The sequence below is a fragment of the Diadema setosum genome, chromosome 22 (genome assembly GCF_964275005.1).
Source record: "Diadema setosum chromosome 22, eeDiaSeto1, whole genome shotgun sequence".
Lineage (NCBI taxonomy): Eukaryota > Metazoa > Echinodermata > Echinoidea > Diadematoida > Diadematidae > Diadema > Diadema setosum.
This window is the reverse complement of record NC_092706.1, coordinates 2,176,283-2,197,010: the sequence shown is the minus strand read 5'-3', so window position 1 is coordinate 2,197,010 and position 20,728 is coordinate 2,176,283. Positions and strand designations below refer to the sequence as shown.

General features: G+C 37.5%; 1 protein-coding gene across 1 annotated transcript in view; it reads right to left on the bottom strand.

Moving 5' to 3' along the window:
* Window positions 1-1,030: 1,030 nt before the first annotated feature.
* LOC140245403 (uncharacterized) overlaps window positions 1,031-20,728 on the bottom strand; it is a 33,098-nt gene continuing 13,400 nt past the window's right edge. The window contains exons 2-4 of the mRNA XM_072324979.1: window positions 9,416-9,551; window positions 7,251-7,354; window positions 1,031-1,600 (exon numbers count right to left, since the gene is read on the bottom strand). Of these exons, the coding sequence (XP_072181080.1) occupies window positions 1,127-1,600; window positions 7,251-7,354; window positions 9,416-9,551 (714 nt within the window). The 3' untranslated portion in view covers window positions 1,031-1,126. The remainder of the gene's footprint in view (window positions 1,601-7,250; window positions 7,355-9,415; window positions 9,552-20,728) is intronic.

Here is a 20,728-nt window from a genome sequence, read left to right as displayed (position 1 = left end):
ACACGCGCTTAAAGACATTTTGCAACACTTTGGTTATTGCACTAATGAAACAGGCATTTCTTGCTCACAGTAGCACAGTTGCCTTTAATGGAGAAATAACTAAACACCATATGTCTGTATTGAATCAGCTTGTAGACGGGGGCAGATCTAACAAAGCATCAATGAATAGCAGGTTTGTACATGCTATCAAAATATTATGAATATCTCTCTCCACGTCAAGGCTTACGTCAACAAAATGTGGCTTGCGTTTGGATTGTGATGAGATAGCAGCAAATTTCGAATACCTGAAAAGGTAATCTGGATGTGCTTGCACGATTTGTGTTTGTTTTTTTTGGGGTTTTTTTTTTCACAATGAAAGCAAACAAATCACTCATGAAAGATCAAAGCTACCATGTTGACTGTATTTTTTACCCTGCTTAAAAATCATCAAGCAAAGAAAGTTACACATGTGTATATATTTTTTTTTTTCTGAATGGGCAACGATGATTGGCAAATAGTAAGATTCAATCTAATGCTTTTCATATCAAATGAAAGATTCGTATATTTTCCTAGAACGCTAAATTCATAATATATGTGCTCTGTATCCATTTTTCATAAAGTAAGTTCTGATTCGTATTTTGTTTTTGTTTTTTCTCACCCGGTCCGTGTAACGGCAGGGTAATTCATCTTGGATCATCCCACGAGTCATACGGCCTATGAGCACTCTGATGAGCAAGACATTCCAAAAGGGCTTATGAGTCACACACCCAAGAATCATACAACCCACATACAAGACACAAAGTAAAACAGACCCGTTCACGACTCAGGTATAACCCGTGTGCGGTATGGCTGGTGGGCAGTATGACTCTTGCTCTGAATGACTCGTGGGTTGTATACTCGTAGGTATCGATCTCGCAACGTACACCCGTTTATCTGATATCGGTGAGGTGTTTTTCTTTTTCTCCCTAATATTATGATCTAAAACAAGAAGGCAGTGTCTTTGGATTGCGACATCAAGCAATGTCTTAATGTTTTGCTAACATTACAAGAGTATTAAGAAGATTCAACCAGGTACTATCGAGAAAACCCTCATTAGCACGAATCAATAAACCAATCAAGAGGGTAACATTGTGACGTTTACGTTTATTCATGACGTGTCCATTTGTTCGATTTCTCTCATGAGCTTCTCGTCATCGTTTTCCGCCTCGTCTTTCTCGCTGTCCTTCTTCTCCTCGGACATCTCGACGTCGTCGCTTTTCTCGTTCCCTTCGAAGTCGTTCTTCTCTGGTAGGCTGTCCTTGTCGGCCTTGTTGTTCTCCTCCTCCTCTTTCTTTCTCTTATCCGCCTCCCTTTTCTCCTTCAGTTTCCTAGCAACTTCCTCCTTCTGCTTCTCAAGGGCTTTCTTAGCTTCCAATTTCGCCTGTTTCGCTTTCTCCTTTTCAAGCTTTGCTTTCTCTTTTCTCTCCTTCTCCTTCTTCTTCTTCTCCTCCTTCTCTTTCCTCTTCTTTTCCTTCTCCTCCTCGTCATCTCCGAAGCTAGTGATTTCGTCCTTGATGTCTGCGCAGTCGTACAAGTTGACGGTTCCGTCGAACGACGCCGTGAGGAGTTTGCCGTCGAGGAGCTGAGGATTCAAAACACAGAGAAATACAGAAATGATTAAACATGGAATGATAATAGTAATCGACATAGTAAGACATGTAACGATAATGTCGTTTTGTGTGATGTAATACAGGGGCCGCAGAACGTTTTTCATTGTGTGTGTGTGGGGTGGGGTGGGGCGGTCTGGCGGAAGGGGGTTGTTTAAAGGATAGTGTTTGTAATTAGGTCAAGATGAATGGTACTCCTTCCCCGCCGACCCCCTTCTCCACCCTGGAACCCTTGGAAAGTGATGGGTTTCGTTGCCATTGTTTTGTTTCGTTTCGTTTTGCTTTTTTAAGAGCCAAGTGAATGGGGTTTGGGAAGCTGCAGCCCCCCCCCCCCCCCGGCCCCCCGGACCCAGTGGTTCCGCGGCCCCTTTAAAGGGAAGATAAACCCCAAGAGCAATGTGGATTGAGTGAAAGCAGCAACATTAGTAGAACAAATCAGTGAAAGTTTGAGGAAAATCGGACAATCGATGCAAAAGTTATGAATTTTTAAAGTTTTGGTGTTGGAACCGCTGGATGAGGAGACTACTAGAGGATATGACGTATGAGTGGACAACAATACAAAGAAAATACAAAGGAAACTCAACAAAAATTCACTTTTCTAGAATCATGAAAGAGCAATGGACCAACCTCTTTCAGAAAGCAGGGGGAATAATTGCTACCCTTAACATATGTCAATATCAAGTTGATGGAATTTGTTATTTTCATGAAAAATGGATTTTTGTAGAATTTTCTGTATATTTTCTTGGTATTGTTGTCCACTCATACGTCATAACCTCTAGTAGTCTCCTCATCCAGCGGTTCCAACACCAAAACTTTAAAAATTCATAACTTTTGCATCGATTGTCCGATTTTCTTCAAACTTTCACTGATGTGTTCTACTAATGTTGCTGCTTTCACTCAATCCACATTGCTCTTGGGGTTTATCTTCCCTTTAATGATGATTATTATGGCGAAGTGCACAGACTGTTCATTACCATCTACCATTCTCCTGGTGATCGGTTCAAGAGGGTGACTGTCAATGTGACATTGTCAACGTGCCATTTCCCAAACGGGTGGAGCACCCCTCTGATCATGCAAGCAGAAAGCGCTTTAACCGCACAAACTATAAAAAGCACAATGTCATGGCGCTTAAAACCACGAAACGACTGTTTTACTTGTATGCTTGCATAATGGCGGTTGCTAGGTTCGCTTATCATTCACGGTCATGAACACTGACTGCAGTCAATAACGCTCAGACAGCAAGTACTACTCATTTATTTTGTGTATTGTATCCTATTCATTCTAAATGAGAATCGCAAATAATAGCAATGACATCGATGATAGAGTGAAGAAAAATATAAAATTATAATGATAATGCTGGGACGGAGCACAATTGGCAGGACACCCGTATGATGTACTAAACAAATGCATAGCCATCCATTTCACACGAACAATAGCCTGACATTTCAATAACGAAAAAAAAAAATGGATTGGGCTACATTGATCCAGTGCGCAGACGGCTGAGTCAATAGACGCGCAGGGCAGGCGCTAGTGAAGGGTAAGCATAACTAATGACATCATATCCAGCGCATAAGGAAGGCCATAATTTTTCTGTAAAAGTCAACCATTATGAGTGAAGGGGATGATACAAGCATGAAGAATATGATATCATTATGCAGAATTGTGTGTTATGGTGTGTGAGCGAGTGTGTATGTGTGTGTTTGTCATAAAGCAAAAAGTGTGTGTGTGTGTGTGTGTGCGTGTGTGTGTGTGTGTTGGGGGTAGGGGAGGCAGTTCCAAATCTGATTATACCGATGCGTTCAAAATGGCTTTTTTTACATCATCGCAGTCATGCACTATTTGATTTGTCATTCAATTTAAAATAGTAATAATGAAAACGAAGAAAGTTGACTCGATATCATAATTTCACGAGCAATCCCCCCCCAAAAAAAAACACAAACAAAGAAACAAACAAACAAACAAAAAACTGACATAGGTTTTCGCTTTGATGGCACCCACGACTGAGACAAGAAATACACATTTTGTTCGATATAAGCCCACGTTAATAACCTGAAAGGCATTTTTCTCAGAAAATGAAGAATTAAACTGAATGTACAAAAGATGCACAGATGCTGGCGTGTGTATGTGTGTATGTGTATGTGTGTGTGTGCTTGTGTGTACGTGTGTGTGCTTGGGTGTGCTAATTAGGCTTATATCAATCAACTGCAAGTTGAGAACGTATGTGTAAGACGGAAGATTTGCATCTCAACAGTGCACCCGGCGTCCCCACTTCAGTTCAGTTCAGTTCAGTTTATTTTACTTTCGCACGGAACCTGCTTCAGCCAATGGCTGTTCTTCAGCTGGTCCGTGCCCGATAAAATCACATATACATCATCATACATTGTACAATAACAAACATATTAAACAAACAAAACAAAAATACAATACGTTGATTGAAATAAAAAAAAAAAAAAATCGCCAAACGTTTACCCTCTCCCATCCCCCGTCCATTCATAACATAATACTGAATATTCACATAAAATATATCTTTATCCATCAAGTATGTTTCATAATTAACTATATTTCACCCTTACACCTAAACAATAACCTTAAATAGAACCAAAATCCAAATAGCAATGTGGATTGAGTGAAAGCAGCAATATTAGTAGAACACATTAGTGAAAGTTTGAGAAAAATTGGACAATCGATGCAAAAGTTATGAATTTTTAAAGTTTTGGTGTTGGAACCGCTGGATGAGGAGACTACTACAGGTTATGACGTATGAGTGGACAACCAAATAAAGAAAATATAAAGGGAATTCCACAATTTTTTTTTCATGAAAATTACACATTCCATCAACTTGATACTGACATATGTTAAGGATCCCCCCCCCCCCCTGCTTTCTAAAAGCGGTTAGTCAAGTGCTCATTCAATAATGCTGGAAAAGTTAATTTATGTGGAATTTTCTTTATTTATTATTGTTGTGCACTCATACGTCATAACCTCTAGTAGTCTCCTCATCCAGCGTTTACAACACTAAAACTTTAGAAATTCATAACTTTTGCATCGATTGTTCAATTTTCCTCAAACTTTCACTGATGTGTTCTACTAATATTGCTGCTTTCACTCAAGCCACATTGCTCTTTGGGTTTTGGTTCCCTTTAAATACAGCAAATGTCTTATTTTTAATATGTTCAGGAAGTTGATTCCATTTTATAACTCCTCTACTTGATAAACTCCGCTTTTTTAAATTTGTACGCGGTCTTGAAATTTCTAAATTCTTACATGTATTCCTCTTATGTGTTTGTTTGCGAACAGGCGTTTGCATGGATTCCTCTATTACGCGTACGTCTTTGTGCGTACGTGTGCGAGTGTGTCTATATGTCCACTGTTCAGAATAACTACGGTTTGTTCTTATATTGTATTTATTGTAGAATCATGAGACATAAAGAAATTTGTCATTTATTGCCCTGCCTAATTGTCGTCTTCGCTCGTGCCTCAAGGTCTCAATCTTACGAGATGTTGCCTCCGCCGAAAAGCTCAACGTAAATGTATGGTATAATAATACGAGAGAGAGAGAGAGAGAGGAATCGAATGTCCTCGTTTGTATATATGATCATTTACATTATGTATGTTGATTTTTGATAGACAGGGCTAAAAGAGAAAGGCCACCCATCAATGTCATAAACATCATTACGCTTCAAAACAACGAAAATAGTGTTGACTGCAATAGACATGCAGACTGAGGGATAAAAAGAAACACTAAAATGAGGTGTTGAGCTATATTTAGCCATAATCATATGAACGACCGGTAGTAGTGGAAGGTTGACGTACTTTCATATCGCGTCCTTTGTAATGAAGCCAGCAAATTAAGCCCGATTAATTTCCATGCTACGAAGGTGACTTGCAACTAAATCTCTTTTCAATAGCTACATTGCTATAAAACCTGAGACAACCCTTGTATAATACTTGATAATGTAGGAGGACGACGTGATGGTGTAGAAAAAGAAGAAAACATCATTAATTTGTCTCCGGTACTCTCATCGTGCCTTGCACAAATATGTATGAATGCATGTATGTTTATTTTATATATGAAGAGTTTAAATGCATAAAAAGATATATCTTTTGATATTAATTTCAAATATTTTAGATGTTATCTGCGGAAAGACAAATAATCAAAATCAGTATGATTTGAATGATGTCTTAAAAAATGTCTTTTTAAAGAAAGAAGTGCGGCTCATTGAAAAAAAAAAAATCTTCTCTATTCCATGCTGAACTAACTTAAAAAAAAAGAAACGCTGTTTTTGCATTCAAATTCTTTATACTTCATAATGATTATACTTAATACATAGTGTATAATACTTTCTTTCAATTGACGTGACTTTGTATTCTCTCATAACGTCAGAAATGCAGTTATACATTCGACAACAACAATAACAACAAAAACAAAGCAGTTCCAGCACTTTTCTATTGATCTCTTTGCTGGGGAATGCAGACTTGCTGTCTTTTCTTCTTCTTCTTCTTCTTCTTTTTTTTTTTTTTTTTTGGTTGCAATTATTAGAATGAAACACCGTTATGTGCAGCATTTGGTTGTGTTTTAATTGTCTTACAGTACGTTTCACGAGATTTCATATTGGTATACATGTACACAAAGACCGGCGCTAATGTATCGCACACGCACTTAATAGTCTATGATGTTATACGCTGCCTAAAAACAAACAAATACAACCGAACTACACGATATGGCAGTGTAGAAGCGTCGGCTAATCAGTTCTGAATAGTTTACTTGTCGCTGTGGTAACCGCAGTTAACATAACTTGCATTTATTGCAGATCTCTTCCCAACACAGGGCCTCTACCAACATTGTTCGTCTACCGCTGATCTCATCCATGGTTGAAGCAAACACACGAATTAAAGTGCAACAACGCCGATATGGTATGTCTCACTCAATGCTTTAATATTCCATACCACATCCAACCCAAGTTGGTAGGCAGATATAGTCGTGGGATAATGTGTGGTGTATAAGAATATAAGACCTCCACGTTCTCTCCTAATTAATTATTACAGACCATTTTTTGTGAAAGAGTATCAATCACGTTAGCGATGATCGACTTTACTATAGTGGATGGTGATTTGAAAGCACCTAAATATTTGGTTAATTTATGTACATTCTGCTCCATTACCACTGATTACAATGTGTTGTGATCCTTTAACCAAAACAGCATTGCTATAGAAACGAGCATAAAAAGAAAATTCTAATAAATGTTCACTGTCCACACATATTTTGGAATCTAAGTGGGTAAACGAATGTGTTTATGTATGTATATGGCATATATGGTATGTCCATAAATAAATATGCATATACAATTCATACATATATATATATATATATATATATATATATATATATATGAATATATACATACATATTTCATATATCATACATATTATAGATAAAACAAATACAAATAGATAAACATTTAGTTTTGTGTGTCTGAAAATATTTCATTGCTAGTCGTTTTTTTTTTGCCCTCTTAGACATAAAATATGGATTTAAAAGGAAATCATAAAAATAACTATTTTTGATAACCCCCCCCCCCCCAAAAAAAAAAAAAAAAAAAAAAAGAGAGGAAATGGTGTAGTTACCAAAATGGAATAGACGGCTCCTTCGTGTCCTTTGAATGTTCTCTTGAGCGCTCCCGATTTAGCATCGTATACTCTAGCCAGGCCATCGCCACATGCTGTGTAAACTGTAGGAGGACCATACCAAAGATTGCATACAAAACGTTAAGAAAAATGACACCTGCTCATAAGCTGTGAGTAAAACTGCATAATACTGTGAAACAAAGACAAAAAAAAAACCATGATTTTTTTCTCCTTCAAATGATAATATATCAAATTGTCGAACATTATGATAAAACTGTTGGTGCTTTCATTCATATATCGACATAATAGGAACATTTCAAAAGCACCAACAAACATCTGAAAAGCTGTAAAAGTTGCAAACATAATAATTTGGTACAATTATATATGTTTCAATTTCAATACGGACGATAGTTTGTCATGCTGTTTATATTGCACAGGGAAGAAATAAAAAAAAAAACAATCGAAGATTCGAATGTCAACATTCCATCAGATGGAGGTAAATGCAATAAGTAATACTATATATGTTGAGAATTCACGTATTGGCTACTAGAAAAAAATGAAGAAATAAACTGGTAATGTCAAGACTCCTGAAGAATTAGGCGGAGGCCGTTGAATATTCCAGTCGAATAAACTCATTCTTTATTGACAAAAAAAAAAACATTACCAGTTTATTTCTTCATATATATATATATATATATATATATATATATATATGTACATATATATATGTGTGTGTGTGTGTATGACCGTGCACCACAAAGAAAAAAAGTCGCACCCCTTGATTTTAAGTGAGGACTCAAAAAAGGTGAAATGGTTCAACGAAGTCAATCTTAAGTTTTTCATATTTTCAGAAAGAGCTATCCTTCTTCTACATTATTCTTCAGTTTGGTATCTTAACATGAATGGGAAAGTGTCTTTTTAGGAGTTTTTCTACAACCCTTTTTTGGGGGAAGATTATTATGATCAGGTGTGACTTAGAGGCCGCTTTTCATGTCTCGAAATCCTTTGCACACTCTTCAATTTCAAGTCTAATAACTTTTGAAAGGATGACGCTACTGCTTTGAAAGTTAGCATTAATCATGGGCAGAATGTGCTAATAGAAGATGCTTAATTTCAGCTTAATCTGATAACCCCTTCATTGTTGTTGCTCCGGTTGTTTTCATCCTGTGTTTTTTCCTTCTTATGGAACAGGTAACACGGCTTGGTAAAGATTAAGCGCTTGAATAGACCGTGTACTTCAGAGCCTCTTTTCTCAGTTCACACTTTTCCAGAGTTTGTGCTTTCTTTCCAGTATTTAGGTAGGTTAGGGGAGTCCATTTGAATTGAGTTATACATCACTTTAAAGCTTAGAGTCTGCTCTTTCAGAATCTGCCCTAACTGAAAATCCATATCTGGCGACTTTTTGTTGGTTTTGTGGTGCAGGGTCACATATATATATATATATATATATATATGTATATATATATATATATATATATATATATATATATATTAATATATATTAATATATATATATATATATATATATATATAGATAGATATATATTAATATATATATATATATATATATATATATATATATATATATATATACATATCTAAATATTGGAAAGAAAACACAAACTCAAGGAAAAGTGTGAACGGAGAAAAGAGGCTCCGAAGTACAGTGTCTATTCAAGCGCTTAATCTTTACCAAACCATGCTGGCTGTGCGATGAATGGGACAAAAAACAGGAAGTAAACAATGAAGGGATTATCAGATTAAATTGAAATTAAGCATGCCTCATTAACACATTCTGTCCATAATTAATGCCAACTTTCAAAGCAGTATCACTATCCTTTCAAAAGTTATTAGAGTTGAAAGTGAAGAGTGTGGACAAGCTGTTTCAGAAATGAAAAAGGGATTCTAAAGACACACCTTATCACACTATTCTACTAAAAATGTTTGAGATAAACTGCTAAAAAAACACATTTTCCTGCCCATTTTATGATACCAAATTTTAGCACAATGTAAAAGAAGACCCGCTCTTTCAGAAAATATGAAAAAGTCAAGTTTGGCTAGGTTGACCCATTTCACTTATGTTCAGTCCTCACGCAAAATCAGTGTGTGCGACTTTATGTTCGTTTTGAGGTGCACGGTCATTATCATTGTAGGAGAAATCTTACCTAGACCGTCTCTGAACTTCACTGCTTGTACTGTATGTTTATGGCCTTGGTAGGTGCGAGTGAGATCACCGAACTCCGTTACCCAGCAACGAACTGTCTGGTCAGCACTACCCGTGTACATCAGCTTGTTTATGACCTGCAAGAAGCAATCGTAACAGATAGAATATTCAGTGATAACAATAAAACATAATTTACTACATATCAAAATCATAATTCAAGATTCAAGATTCAAATTTATTTTCATTCCAAACAGAGAAATTATATACAATGTATATGCAGAACATATTTGTAATAATTGCAAAAGCGTAAATTGACAAAATTCATGTGGAAATTAGTACAATGAAGAAAACACAATTGTATTTTTTTTCAAATATGTACATATACATATGCATAATAGTACAAGCAATCAAACATAATGAAGGATATCATTATGAGTAATAGAAAATTGACGATCAATCATATATGAAGAGCACATAAAAAGGAAATCATTATTACTGTCCGCAAAGTAATGCTTTTTTTTTCTTTTCTTTTTTTTAGTGGTAGTGCAGATAACAGTACTGAAACGCTGTTCACCGTATAGCAATGGCAAGCATGGTTAATGGTGAATATTTCTGTTTTTATCACTTCATCAAGATTGCAATGCTTGTGAAGAAGATCTCGGTGTAAAGTTTATATAAAGAGAGAGACAGAAAAGAAAAGAGGATTAACTGTTTAAGCTTGTAAGATTTTCCGAATCACGTGTTTAGCCAGTAAATACAGAAATGATTTCCGCTATCCTATATATGTCTCTTTGTCGGTAGCTCTGCAGACATCCTGGTATAATGTGAAATAGCATCATATGCCAATATTGTATTTCTTTTACCATTATTATCATCAAAAGGTCCAAGAGAAACTAAAACAAAGCAAAGGAGGCATTTATTAAGCTCAGCAAAATGGTTATGCGAGAGTCAGCTTATGGTAAGTTCTAACTATTATACGCATTACACTTCATCAAAAACGCGAACGCGAATTAAGCATGACAAGCTGAACATTTTTCGCATTTCAATGGCAATGAGGAAAATAATGTTGTCGACTCCTGCAAATATTTGGGGAGCAGTCATTGACCGAAATCTTTCGTGGAACATTCACGTTGATCATAATTATATCATAAGAAAAAGAAGGGTTTACTGTTTGTTGTTGTTGTTGTTGTTGTTGTTTAGCGTGTATCTGCTGAGAAGATTACATCGGCTCACCAACCATGCAGCGTACTACTATAATTAAGAGTTATTCAGAATGTTTTATTTGTTGCTTACTTGAATTGGTTTGTACGAGGCAAAAAACAAAAGGTATCTTTTTTATGAAGCACCCACAAAGTCGGTGGCTTTAGTCTCCTCTAAATTAAGACTAGAAACATCTATATAGGTATACAGTCACGTGCGTTTGAGACTCGTGTGCACGGCTGCTTTCAAGCACACTAAATAATGCAAAGCAAAAGCGGTCATGCCATCGAACGCGGTATAGCTGTGTAAATTGCGCACTCTTTAATCATCTTGTCTATTATTTTCGGTACGTTGTTTTTGTTGCTGCTTTCAAAATTAGAGTTTAATTGTATACAAGTATCTACAAACTACATGTGTTGCGTAGGTGTGTGGATTCAGAGTAGCATCATCATTTGTGCATGAGAAATGGCGCCTCTTGCGTTTATTGTTGGTGTTTGTGCTTGTTTGTACGTCTGTTTGTGTTACGTGAGTGCTTAGGATGTGTAGTGTAGGACTGATTAGTTTTCTCAGAGTTGATTTGACGACTCCGACATGGCCTTGAATGTCGAGTTACAGACACACAAAACAATCCAAAACAAAGAAGGAAAAAAGCGTGAAAGATATCTCAGCCATTTCAAATCTAATTTTCATCAAGTAAACTTTGAATCCCTCTAAGAATTGTATGCTCTTTCATATTTCACAGGAGGTTTCTCATTATCTCACAAAAAGTTGGAAACCTGAGGCTCTATCTCGAACAAAACTAAAACACCTCTGATTATTTTCATCCCTTTCCCCCATACTCTACACAAGTCGACTGTACACCTTCACCTATGTGGTTACCTTCAAACTTTCGATGGAGACCCTATGAGGGCTAGTCGAAGCAGCAGAACCATGAGAACAGGGAATGAGATTCCGCGGTATACAAACCAGGGAGGAGGGTCTCTTCACACCTTCCTGGTATAAATAACTGATCTTTACATTCCGCCAGCAATGATTGTGTGCTTTTTTAGCGTTTGTTTGTTTGTTTGTTTGTTTTGTGGTTGACTGTTAGGTCCTGTATGTCACGGTAAAAAAGTATATTGTATCTATATGTTATGTAATATGATGTATTATGTAATATGATGTATTCTATAATAATAATAATAATAATAATACATTACATTTGTAATGCGCTTAATACAATGTTTCTAAGCGCACAGGGAAGAGACGACAGGAAAGATGAAAAATGAGGGAAAACAGACAGGTCAAAACATGAGTAAGAATAACATGACATAAATCAAATGTGTACCAGTAATTAAACTCATACAATAATTGAATTACACTCAACACATTAACTTAGGGAAGGAATCAATATAGGAAAAGATAAGTTTTAAGTAGTGCCTTAAATGATTCTACTGATGGGGCTTGTCGTATATGAATGGGTAAATTGTTCCAAAGCTTTGGTGCAATAACTGCGAATGAGCGATCTCCGTAGCGTGTCTTAGTGCGAGGTCCGGGTAACAGTTGAAGATGGGCAGTAGCATGGGAGCGCAGACGTCTAGATGCAGAAGAAGTTGATGAGGATCGGAGAGAGATTAGGTTCTGTAGGTATGAAGGGGCTTGGTTATGGATAGCTTTGTAAACAAAGAGAAGAACTTTGAAGACAACACGTTCCTTTATTGGCAACCAATGAAGTGACTGAATGATTGGGGTAATGTGTTCAAACTTCTTGGAACGTGTGACTACTCTGGCGGCGGTGTTCTGGATGCGTTGAAGGGGTGCAATATGGGATTGGGGTAAACCGGCTAAGAGACTGTTACAATAATCAAGGTGAGATGACACGAGTGCATGGATAAGCTTTTCTGTGGCAGAAGCGTCGAGATACTTGCGGATCCTGTTAATCCTAGCTATCCCCCACGAAGCTGTCCTGCACTTGTTACGGATGTGCTGGGCAAAGGAGAGGTGCTTGTCAAAGGTTACACCAAGATCTCGGACACACTCAGACTTCTGCACACAACCCGTAGATAGGTCCAGGGGAGGAACATCGTCAAACCGCTGTCTGAATCTAGAAGATACATGCAACAATTCAGTCTTCGCTTCATTGAGCTTCAGGTTGTTGGCCGAGGACCAGGTCTTGACATCGTGTAAGCAATGTGTGAGTCTTCTAATGGCATCACTTCTGTCGATGACATCAGCTCTCATAACGAGGTAAAGTTGGGTATCATCCGCGTACATGGCATGCTGTATACCATGATGTGAACTGATTACATGACAAAGAGGGCCAGTGTAGAGTGTGAAGAGCAGAGGGCCCACAACTGACCCCTGTGGAACGCCTATATTGCAGTATATTCTATACTGCGTTTTACCCTGCTATATCATGTTATCTTTAATTACTTCTATTAAAGTTCTTGATTTAAAGTTACCTACTGCTCAGTAGACCAGACTCGCTCAGGAACGAAGGACATGCACAACAGGCATCGTGCCGGCTTGTTTCGGATTATTTCGCGCTTTCCTCGGCATGGCTATTCGGACAAGGTGATTACGTACGAAGATATTTTAGGCAAGTAATTAAAGGGACTGTACAGTACTGGTTGAGGTAAGGGATTATGTTTTGAACATTTTTAAGTGAGATAATGAGAAACCTCATATGAAATTTGAAAGAGCATGTGATTTAAGAAGGATTCAACGTTTATTTGATGAAAATTGGTTTTGAAATGGTTGAGATATCCAAAAAAGTGATAATAATATAAGGCGACAGGCCACAACTTTATTAGGATCTCTTTGTTTCATTTTGTTTTTGGATATCTCAGCCATTTCAAAACCGATTTTCATTAAATAAACGTTTGATACCCTTTAGAATTGCATGCTCTTTGACATCACATAGAGTGGTTTATGAATATCTCGCAAAACGTTAAAAGCTAAATTCTCACCTCGACCAGAACTGTACACACCCTTTAAAGCCAAATGCAAATGCGGGGGTCTATCTATACGTTCTCGCTGTAATTTCATTTGGCTAATTGGCTATACTTCACTGCACCCGTCGCGAGCGAAAGATGACAATCGCACGATGCTCACAATCGCCCAAGCACTCCCAGCACATAGTGCATAAACTTCGCTCTACATCTCTCTCTTCCCCTCCCTCCCCCATCTCCCCCGTCACTCTGCGTCTCTCTCCTCTTTCACACACACACACACACACACACACACACACACACACACACACACACACACACACACTCTCTCTCTCTCCATCTCTCTTTTCCCCTGTTCTTTATCTGTCTCTGTCTCTGTCTCTCTCTCTCTCTCTCTTTACGACGCGAATCATCGTCAAGAATACATGAGGTCGACAAGCATTTTGTCCATATCAAATAGTGATTAAAGCCTGTATCTCAAGTACGAGGTCTAGAAAAGAGAGAGCGAGAGAAAAAAAGGACAAAGCATCTTTCATGGGAGTGCATGCCATAAATTTCAAACACAATAACGAGTATCTCAGGCGACCTGCTATTGCCAAAGACAGTGCTGTATAAGCAAACTGAATTGCTTAGTGTAATTCCATGCCATGTACAAATTCAATTACAATTCCAAGTATTATTCAATGTCATGATCAAATTTACTATCCTATAGATTGAAAGAAACGTCAGATGGGAAAAAAATGATAGAAGTGTCACCGATGTCAACCGCTCTGCTTGTGTGGTTGTACTTTATTACAGCCATCTTGGAAATAACGTGGAAACGCACTTTATAAGGCTAAACAGTAAATGCAAGGAACAGGTAGGCGAGAATTTTCAAAACAGTACGCATAAAATGAAGAGTGTGTGTGTGTAGTGCTGACTTTGGACAGTGTGTGCGAAGATATGGCGTTCTCTCTACCAATCGACACTAAAAAAACTCAAGGATTAACGGCATGTTTTACTATTTGCAGATGAAACAGAAACCCAGCATAAGTGCTTTGAAATAATTCTAAAATGTGAGTTAGGGATAGAAACAACCACTGTAAAAATGTGAACAATAGTTATGATGAGAAAGTTTCCAGGCTAAACAGTCTACAGTTAATACTAATACCTCCTCATATTTTAGGCTTTATTGCAAAATTTTATTTGGTAGGATGTTTTGTGATACAACAAACCTACACATATGCATCAAATGTGACATCTTCAACATTTTTTAAATCACTCCTCCCAAAGGTAGGACCTTTAAAATGAAATATCAGAATAGATTCGACCTTTAATTCTTTTTTGTTTTCTTTTGTTTTATATCAATATCCAGGATAATTTGCTCACCACTTTATATTGTCGTCGGCCTCATGCCAGAAGGGCCTTAACACCATAGACTTTGTACACTGTTAGGGCCCTTTTGGCATGAGGCCGACGTTGTGTTACTCTGAGTTGGTAAAAAAACAAATTATAAAACTATTGTTGACATTTATGTATTTTTAACAATTCTTAACATTGATTATACTGATTAACATTTTCATGTTGTTTATTCTATCCCTAACTGACATTTTAGAACTATTTTAAAGCACTACAGTTTGTTTTTAATCTGCAAAATTGTTGTGTGAAAAGTATTTGCTTCAGAATGGTCTCATATTCAAGTAATGTGCAGTTTAATGCCCCGTCACTGTACAGGCATGCTAACCTGCTCCTTGTTTTCTGCTCCTTACAATCTATTCCGAGTCCATATCAGTGATATCTCCCATATTTGCGGCTTTATGGTGAAATTTTTGCACGATGGGTTTTGTGTGTGTGTTGTGTGTGTGTGTGTGTGTGTGTGATACACTGTACGACTTAACTATGCATCATATGTGATAATTCGAACATTTTTTTTTTCATAATCACTACTCCCGGTGTTAAATACAATATCAAGCGAAGACGGAAAGCTGAAAACACATCTAATACCTTGCTGAATGGCATTTTCGATTATCTTTCTCTTACTGATTTGAAGTGAATTACGTTTTTGACAATTTGTGTCTACGCGTCTGTTTGTGTCTACGTGTGTATGCTTGTATGTTTCTGTGCGATCGTAGCAAAATAAATGACAATGTCCACACACAAAAAAAAAGGTTCACATAATAGTACTACGAGAACACGCCCAGTTTTACGGCACAGAGGAGACGGCGATCGAACGTTACCTCCGTTCATCGTACGATCGGCATCTCACCATTACTGTATAGTGATATGATAGTGCCACAGGACCTTGATCATTTGGGACTCATTACACTCGCCGGTAATAGGCCTATCACTTAATTTGATTGTTATTGCATATCAGTGCTCAGAGGGTAATAGCTGATTGCTCAAATTGAATTCCAATGCTCTAACGGTGGATTTTTTTTTTCTTTTTAAAGGGGGCTCTGCTTTATTCAGCCTCACTTCCATTGCCGTTAGAAATTGTGTCAAAAACTGGATGTCGACAAAACGCGGTAATTCCATTGGGAAAAAAATGGGTTGTCACGTCAAACAGGAGACGACAAAATATTCAAATTTGACTCATGCTGAGTGTACTTAATACGAATGTTTAAATGATTCCTCCCCCCCCCCGCCCCCGCCAAAACAAAACAAAAAAAGTGGTTTCTGCAATCTACATTTTTGTCATTGGTCTTTTCTTTGGTTTGAAACTATGGCATGCATGTTTTAATTCGTTAAATACCTCTTAAATCTATCCTACAGTCAACTATTGTGTACTCAAGATCATTTGTAATTTCCGTGAAATCATCTTGTCAGATTTGAGCGTTTTACATGGCCGACTATGTGGACACACTGTGCACACTGTGGGGTACTGTATTCACATAGCCGACTATGAGGACATACCGTGCACACTGTGGGGCACTGTGTTCACATAGTCGACTATAATGGACACACTGTATTCACATAGCCGACTAAGGCTGCGTTTATCATCTTTCCCCCAGTCTGAAACAGCTTTCCATACCAACTATCAAACGTCGTTTCCAAAGCCCTTTGCAAACGCCTTCCGAAATGTGTCGCGTTTATCAACTCATCGCCAAAACGGAAACTGGCTTTGTCACTACCAGCTGCATTGCGCCGTTTGACCCGAGGAGAAGGGATCTTTTAATATACAGCGTGCGCAGTACAAAGCTGTTTCAAAACAGCTTTGCGTTTATCTCGCTTCTAGAAACACGTCTCTGGCTGAAACCTGTTTCGGAAAGCACAAATGTGTGGTTTTCAAAAAGGCTTTCCGAACCCCATAATCAAAACAGATTTGCGTTAATCATCTAAGGAAAAAAAAAAATCACTGAAAGCCGTTTAGAAAACCTGTTTCTGCCGAAAAGAGCTGATAAACGCACCCTTCGTGGACACACTGTGCACACACTGTGGGACACTGATGTATTCACATAGCTGACTATGTGGACACACTGTGAACACACTGTGGAGCACTGTGCTCACAATATGTCATAGCCGACTATGTGGACACACTGTGCACACACTGTGGGACACTGTATTCACTGTATTCACATAGCCGACTATCTGGACTCTCTGTGACCACACTGTGGGACGATGTGTTCATATAGCCGATTATGTGGACACACTGTGGGGTACTGTTTTCACATAGCTGACTATGTGGACACACTATGACCACACTATGGGAACTGTGTTCTTTCCGCCAGCCAGGGGATGCCAATCCGACAACTCAGAGGACGATAAAAGGAGGTTTTACGAAATAAGACAGGGCGTCATAGTGTCAGAGAAAATGAGAAATAGAGAAGGAGTGAGAAAGAGATGGAGAGAGAGAAATATTAAGCAGGCAAACCAAGGAGAATGAGGTAAAAAGAGATCGAGAGGGAGAGAGGGAGGGAAGGATGGGCGAACGAGGTAAAGCGTTTAATGATTTACATAACTATGTCAAATCAAAACTTAAGTTAATATTCTATTTTAGTGTTTTTGATATTCCGTAACTTCTGATGTCACATTACGTCTCTGTATATCTTCCACAAGGCCCTCAGGAAAACGGTGCTTAAACACCGATGATGAAGCCACTCTGGATAGTAAAATGAAAAGTGATATACAAATGATACGAATAGGTACCTTGTTGACTGAAGTGATGGTGAAATGCTGCGTTATTCATTGATACGAAAAAAGCCCACCCACATTAGAACAGCTCCCTTTTTAACGTGTCAATCAAGTTTCATTTAATCAAGACAGAGTATGCAGCGCGCGTGAGTCAGCATTTTTTGAGTGTTCGCTGAACTTTGACGACAACTGATTAGTTAACTATAGTCATGGCAGCGCCCTATGATGAAATGCCAGAAGAAGCAACATCTTTGAGGACATCATACTCTCTTTTATAAATATTTTGCTACAACACGCATTTCCCATAGACACCTGCCCAAGTATACTCGGGACTCGTCCTCAACGGGTTTAAAACGATTCTGTCCGCGAGCTGTTTCAATGGCGAGCGCCAAAAAACCGGCCTAACTCGGAACTCTCATCGATTATTTAGAGGTACTAACAACTGGCACCTAGTTGAGTGCAGATAATTGAGATGCCTTTTTAATGACCGCCGGCCGTGTCTGTGGTACCGCAGTCATGGAGCTTGTTTAAAGGTTTGAAGGCATCATTAACCATTTGCAGATGAAACAAAAACCCAGCATTGGTGCTTTAAAAATAGTTCAAAAATGTGAGTTAGGGATAGAAACAACCCTGTCAAAATTCGAATCGGTAAAATTGATGTTAAGTATTGTTGAATATACAAAATGTGAACAATAGTTACAATAGAAATGTTTCCAGACTAAACCATCTACAGTTACGTTTTATTGAGAAAAATACAGATATCTCCTTATATTTTAGGCTTCATCGAGAAAATTTTATATGTGACCGTGCATCACAAAACTAACAAAAACTAGCACCCCTTGATTTTACGTGAGGACCCCAAAAAAGTGGAATGGATCAACAGAGTCAATCTTGAGTTTTTCATATTTTGTGAAAGAGTTATCCTTCTTCTACATTATTCTTTAGTTTGAAATCATGACATGAATGGGAAAGCTTGTTTTCAGCAGTTTTTCTGCAACCCTCTTTAGGGGGAGAGTATTAATGTTCAGGTATATTTTAGGCACCCCTTGTCTTTTCTTGAAATCCTTTGCACACTCTCCACTTTCAAGTCTAATAACTTTTGAAAGCATTATTCTACTGCTTTGGAAATTGGCATTAATCATGGATATGTGTTGATAGAACATGCTCAATTTAAGCTTAATTTGATAATCCCTTCATTGTTCTTGCTCCGGGGGTTTACATCCTGTGTTTCGTCCCTTTTATCGCACAGCTAGCACGGCTTGGTAAAGATTAAGCGCTTGGATAGACCCTGTACTTCTCTTTTCTCAGTTTACACTTTTGCAGAGTGTGAACTTTCTTTCCAGTATTTAGATTAGGTTAGGGGAGGCCATTATTGAATTGAGTTATACATCATTTGTGACGCAGGGTCACATATGATAGGATGTTGTGTGATACAACGGACCTACACGCATGCATCAAATGTGATATCTTGAACATTTTTAAGTTAAGACCGATTTAGCATTGCTAATTCGTCTACGCAAGGACACAACATTCTTATTATTTATCCACTCAGGAAGTTTCATGTAATGCTATTCAAATTATACCAAATCTATTTTCTGTTTGGGTTAATTTATCTGTCTGTATTTGGTTTGCGATAATAAAGAGGTGAATGCATATTACCTTAACAGGTGATAGCACTCACACGCTAAAGTATAATCTACCCAACACTATGCTATTAAAGCTGTCTTTAGGGAAAAGCCAGGGTTGGTGTCCAGTGTTTCTCCTGCAGTGCCTTCCACTGTAATTCAATTTAGAATAAAACTCCCTCAGGATTTTCCCTTATTTCGACCCTCCCCTCCAGGAAAAAAAAAAATCAATTTATTTTCCCATGATCAATCAATTATACGGACAAAGTCATACTGTTTCCTATTGTCCACTCCATGAACGATGTATTCCCAGTCAACTCCATAATCTATATAAAATCTTTTTGTCGTTTTTGGGTTAACCAAATTAACAAAAAAAAAGAAGAAAATCTGGAATAAAGTTCATCGTGTACACACTTTTCTTTTTGACTACGCTCTTTTATCGAATGGTTGTAGTTGATTTGATTAATTGATTTTTAAAGGTACTTTCTTGATAATTGCTGTTGTTGTTTTTTTCTTGACGAATTGATATGAACTTTTATGTCTGAAACAACTTTTTTATTTTTTTTTTACAGTTTACTTCAATTACATTAATTTGGAAATTTGGTAAAACAATGAAAGAAATTGTTAATAGAAATAATGTACACATAACATGTATTTTCTCTCTCGAATCAAGTTCATTTTAATCCGTATATTGATGTTTTCTGTGATGTTACTGACAAGACATTTGATCTACATATGAAATTATGTTGAAGAAAATAAGATCAATCAATCCAACAAACAAATTTCCAGCAAACCAGAGACATAGATGCAGATAACAATGCGATCAATTTGAACATGTTGGGGGACATGTTGTAAGGAACTTTTGGCGAGTGTGCCCTTAACAGGATAAAAAAAAAATGTACAATTACACAATAAATGTGTGAACTTGAGTGAAAAATGTTTACTTTTTCTAATGGCGCTCTCTATCAATCGAAACAAGTACATCATACTCACTGCATAGTAGGCCTATACAGGTTTATGCAAGACTGTAAACTCACTGTATCATCTTGATATCACTAAGGAAACCACTGCATTACATCTCGTTAAGCATGAGATATCTATATAGCCAACATTCACTCCACTCACAATTCTACCAAAACAAAACCAAACAAAGATGAATGCACTAACTGATCACACATGCAATTCACCGGCGTCGAACATATTGTGGTGTCTAGGATGTAACTGCATATGCCTATTTAACCCTCATTATGATGTTGCTTTGTTTTCATGTTAAATCGTGAGGGAGAGTTTACATACTGTATGTCCGGATTTGTTAACGTTTTGTTGATTCTGTCCCACTTTTAAACTTGTTCAAGGGAACGTAAGGCAATGTATAGCACCGTCATTTTATCACAATACGGTATCTGTTTAGAATAAAACATGCTTTCTTCTTTTATTTAGCTACTTTGA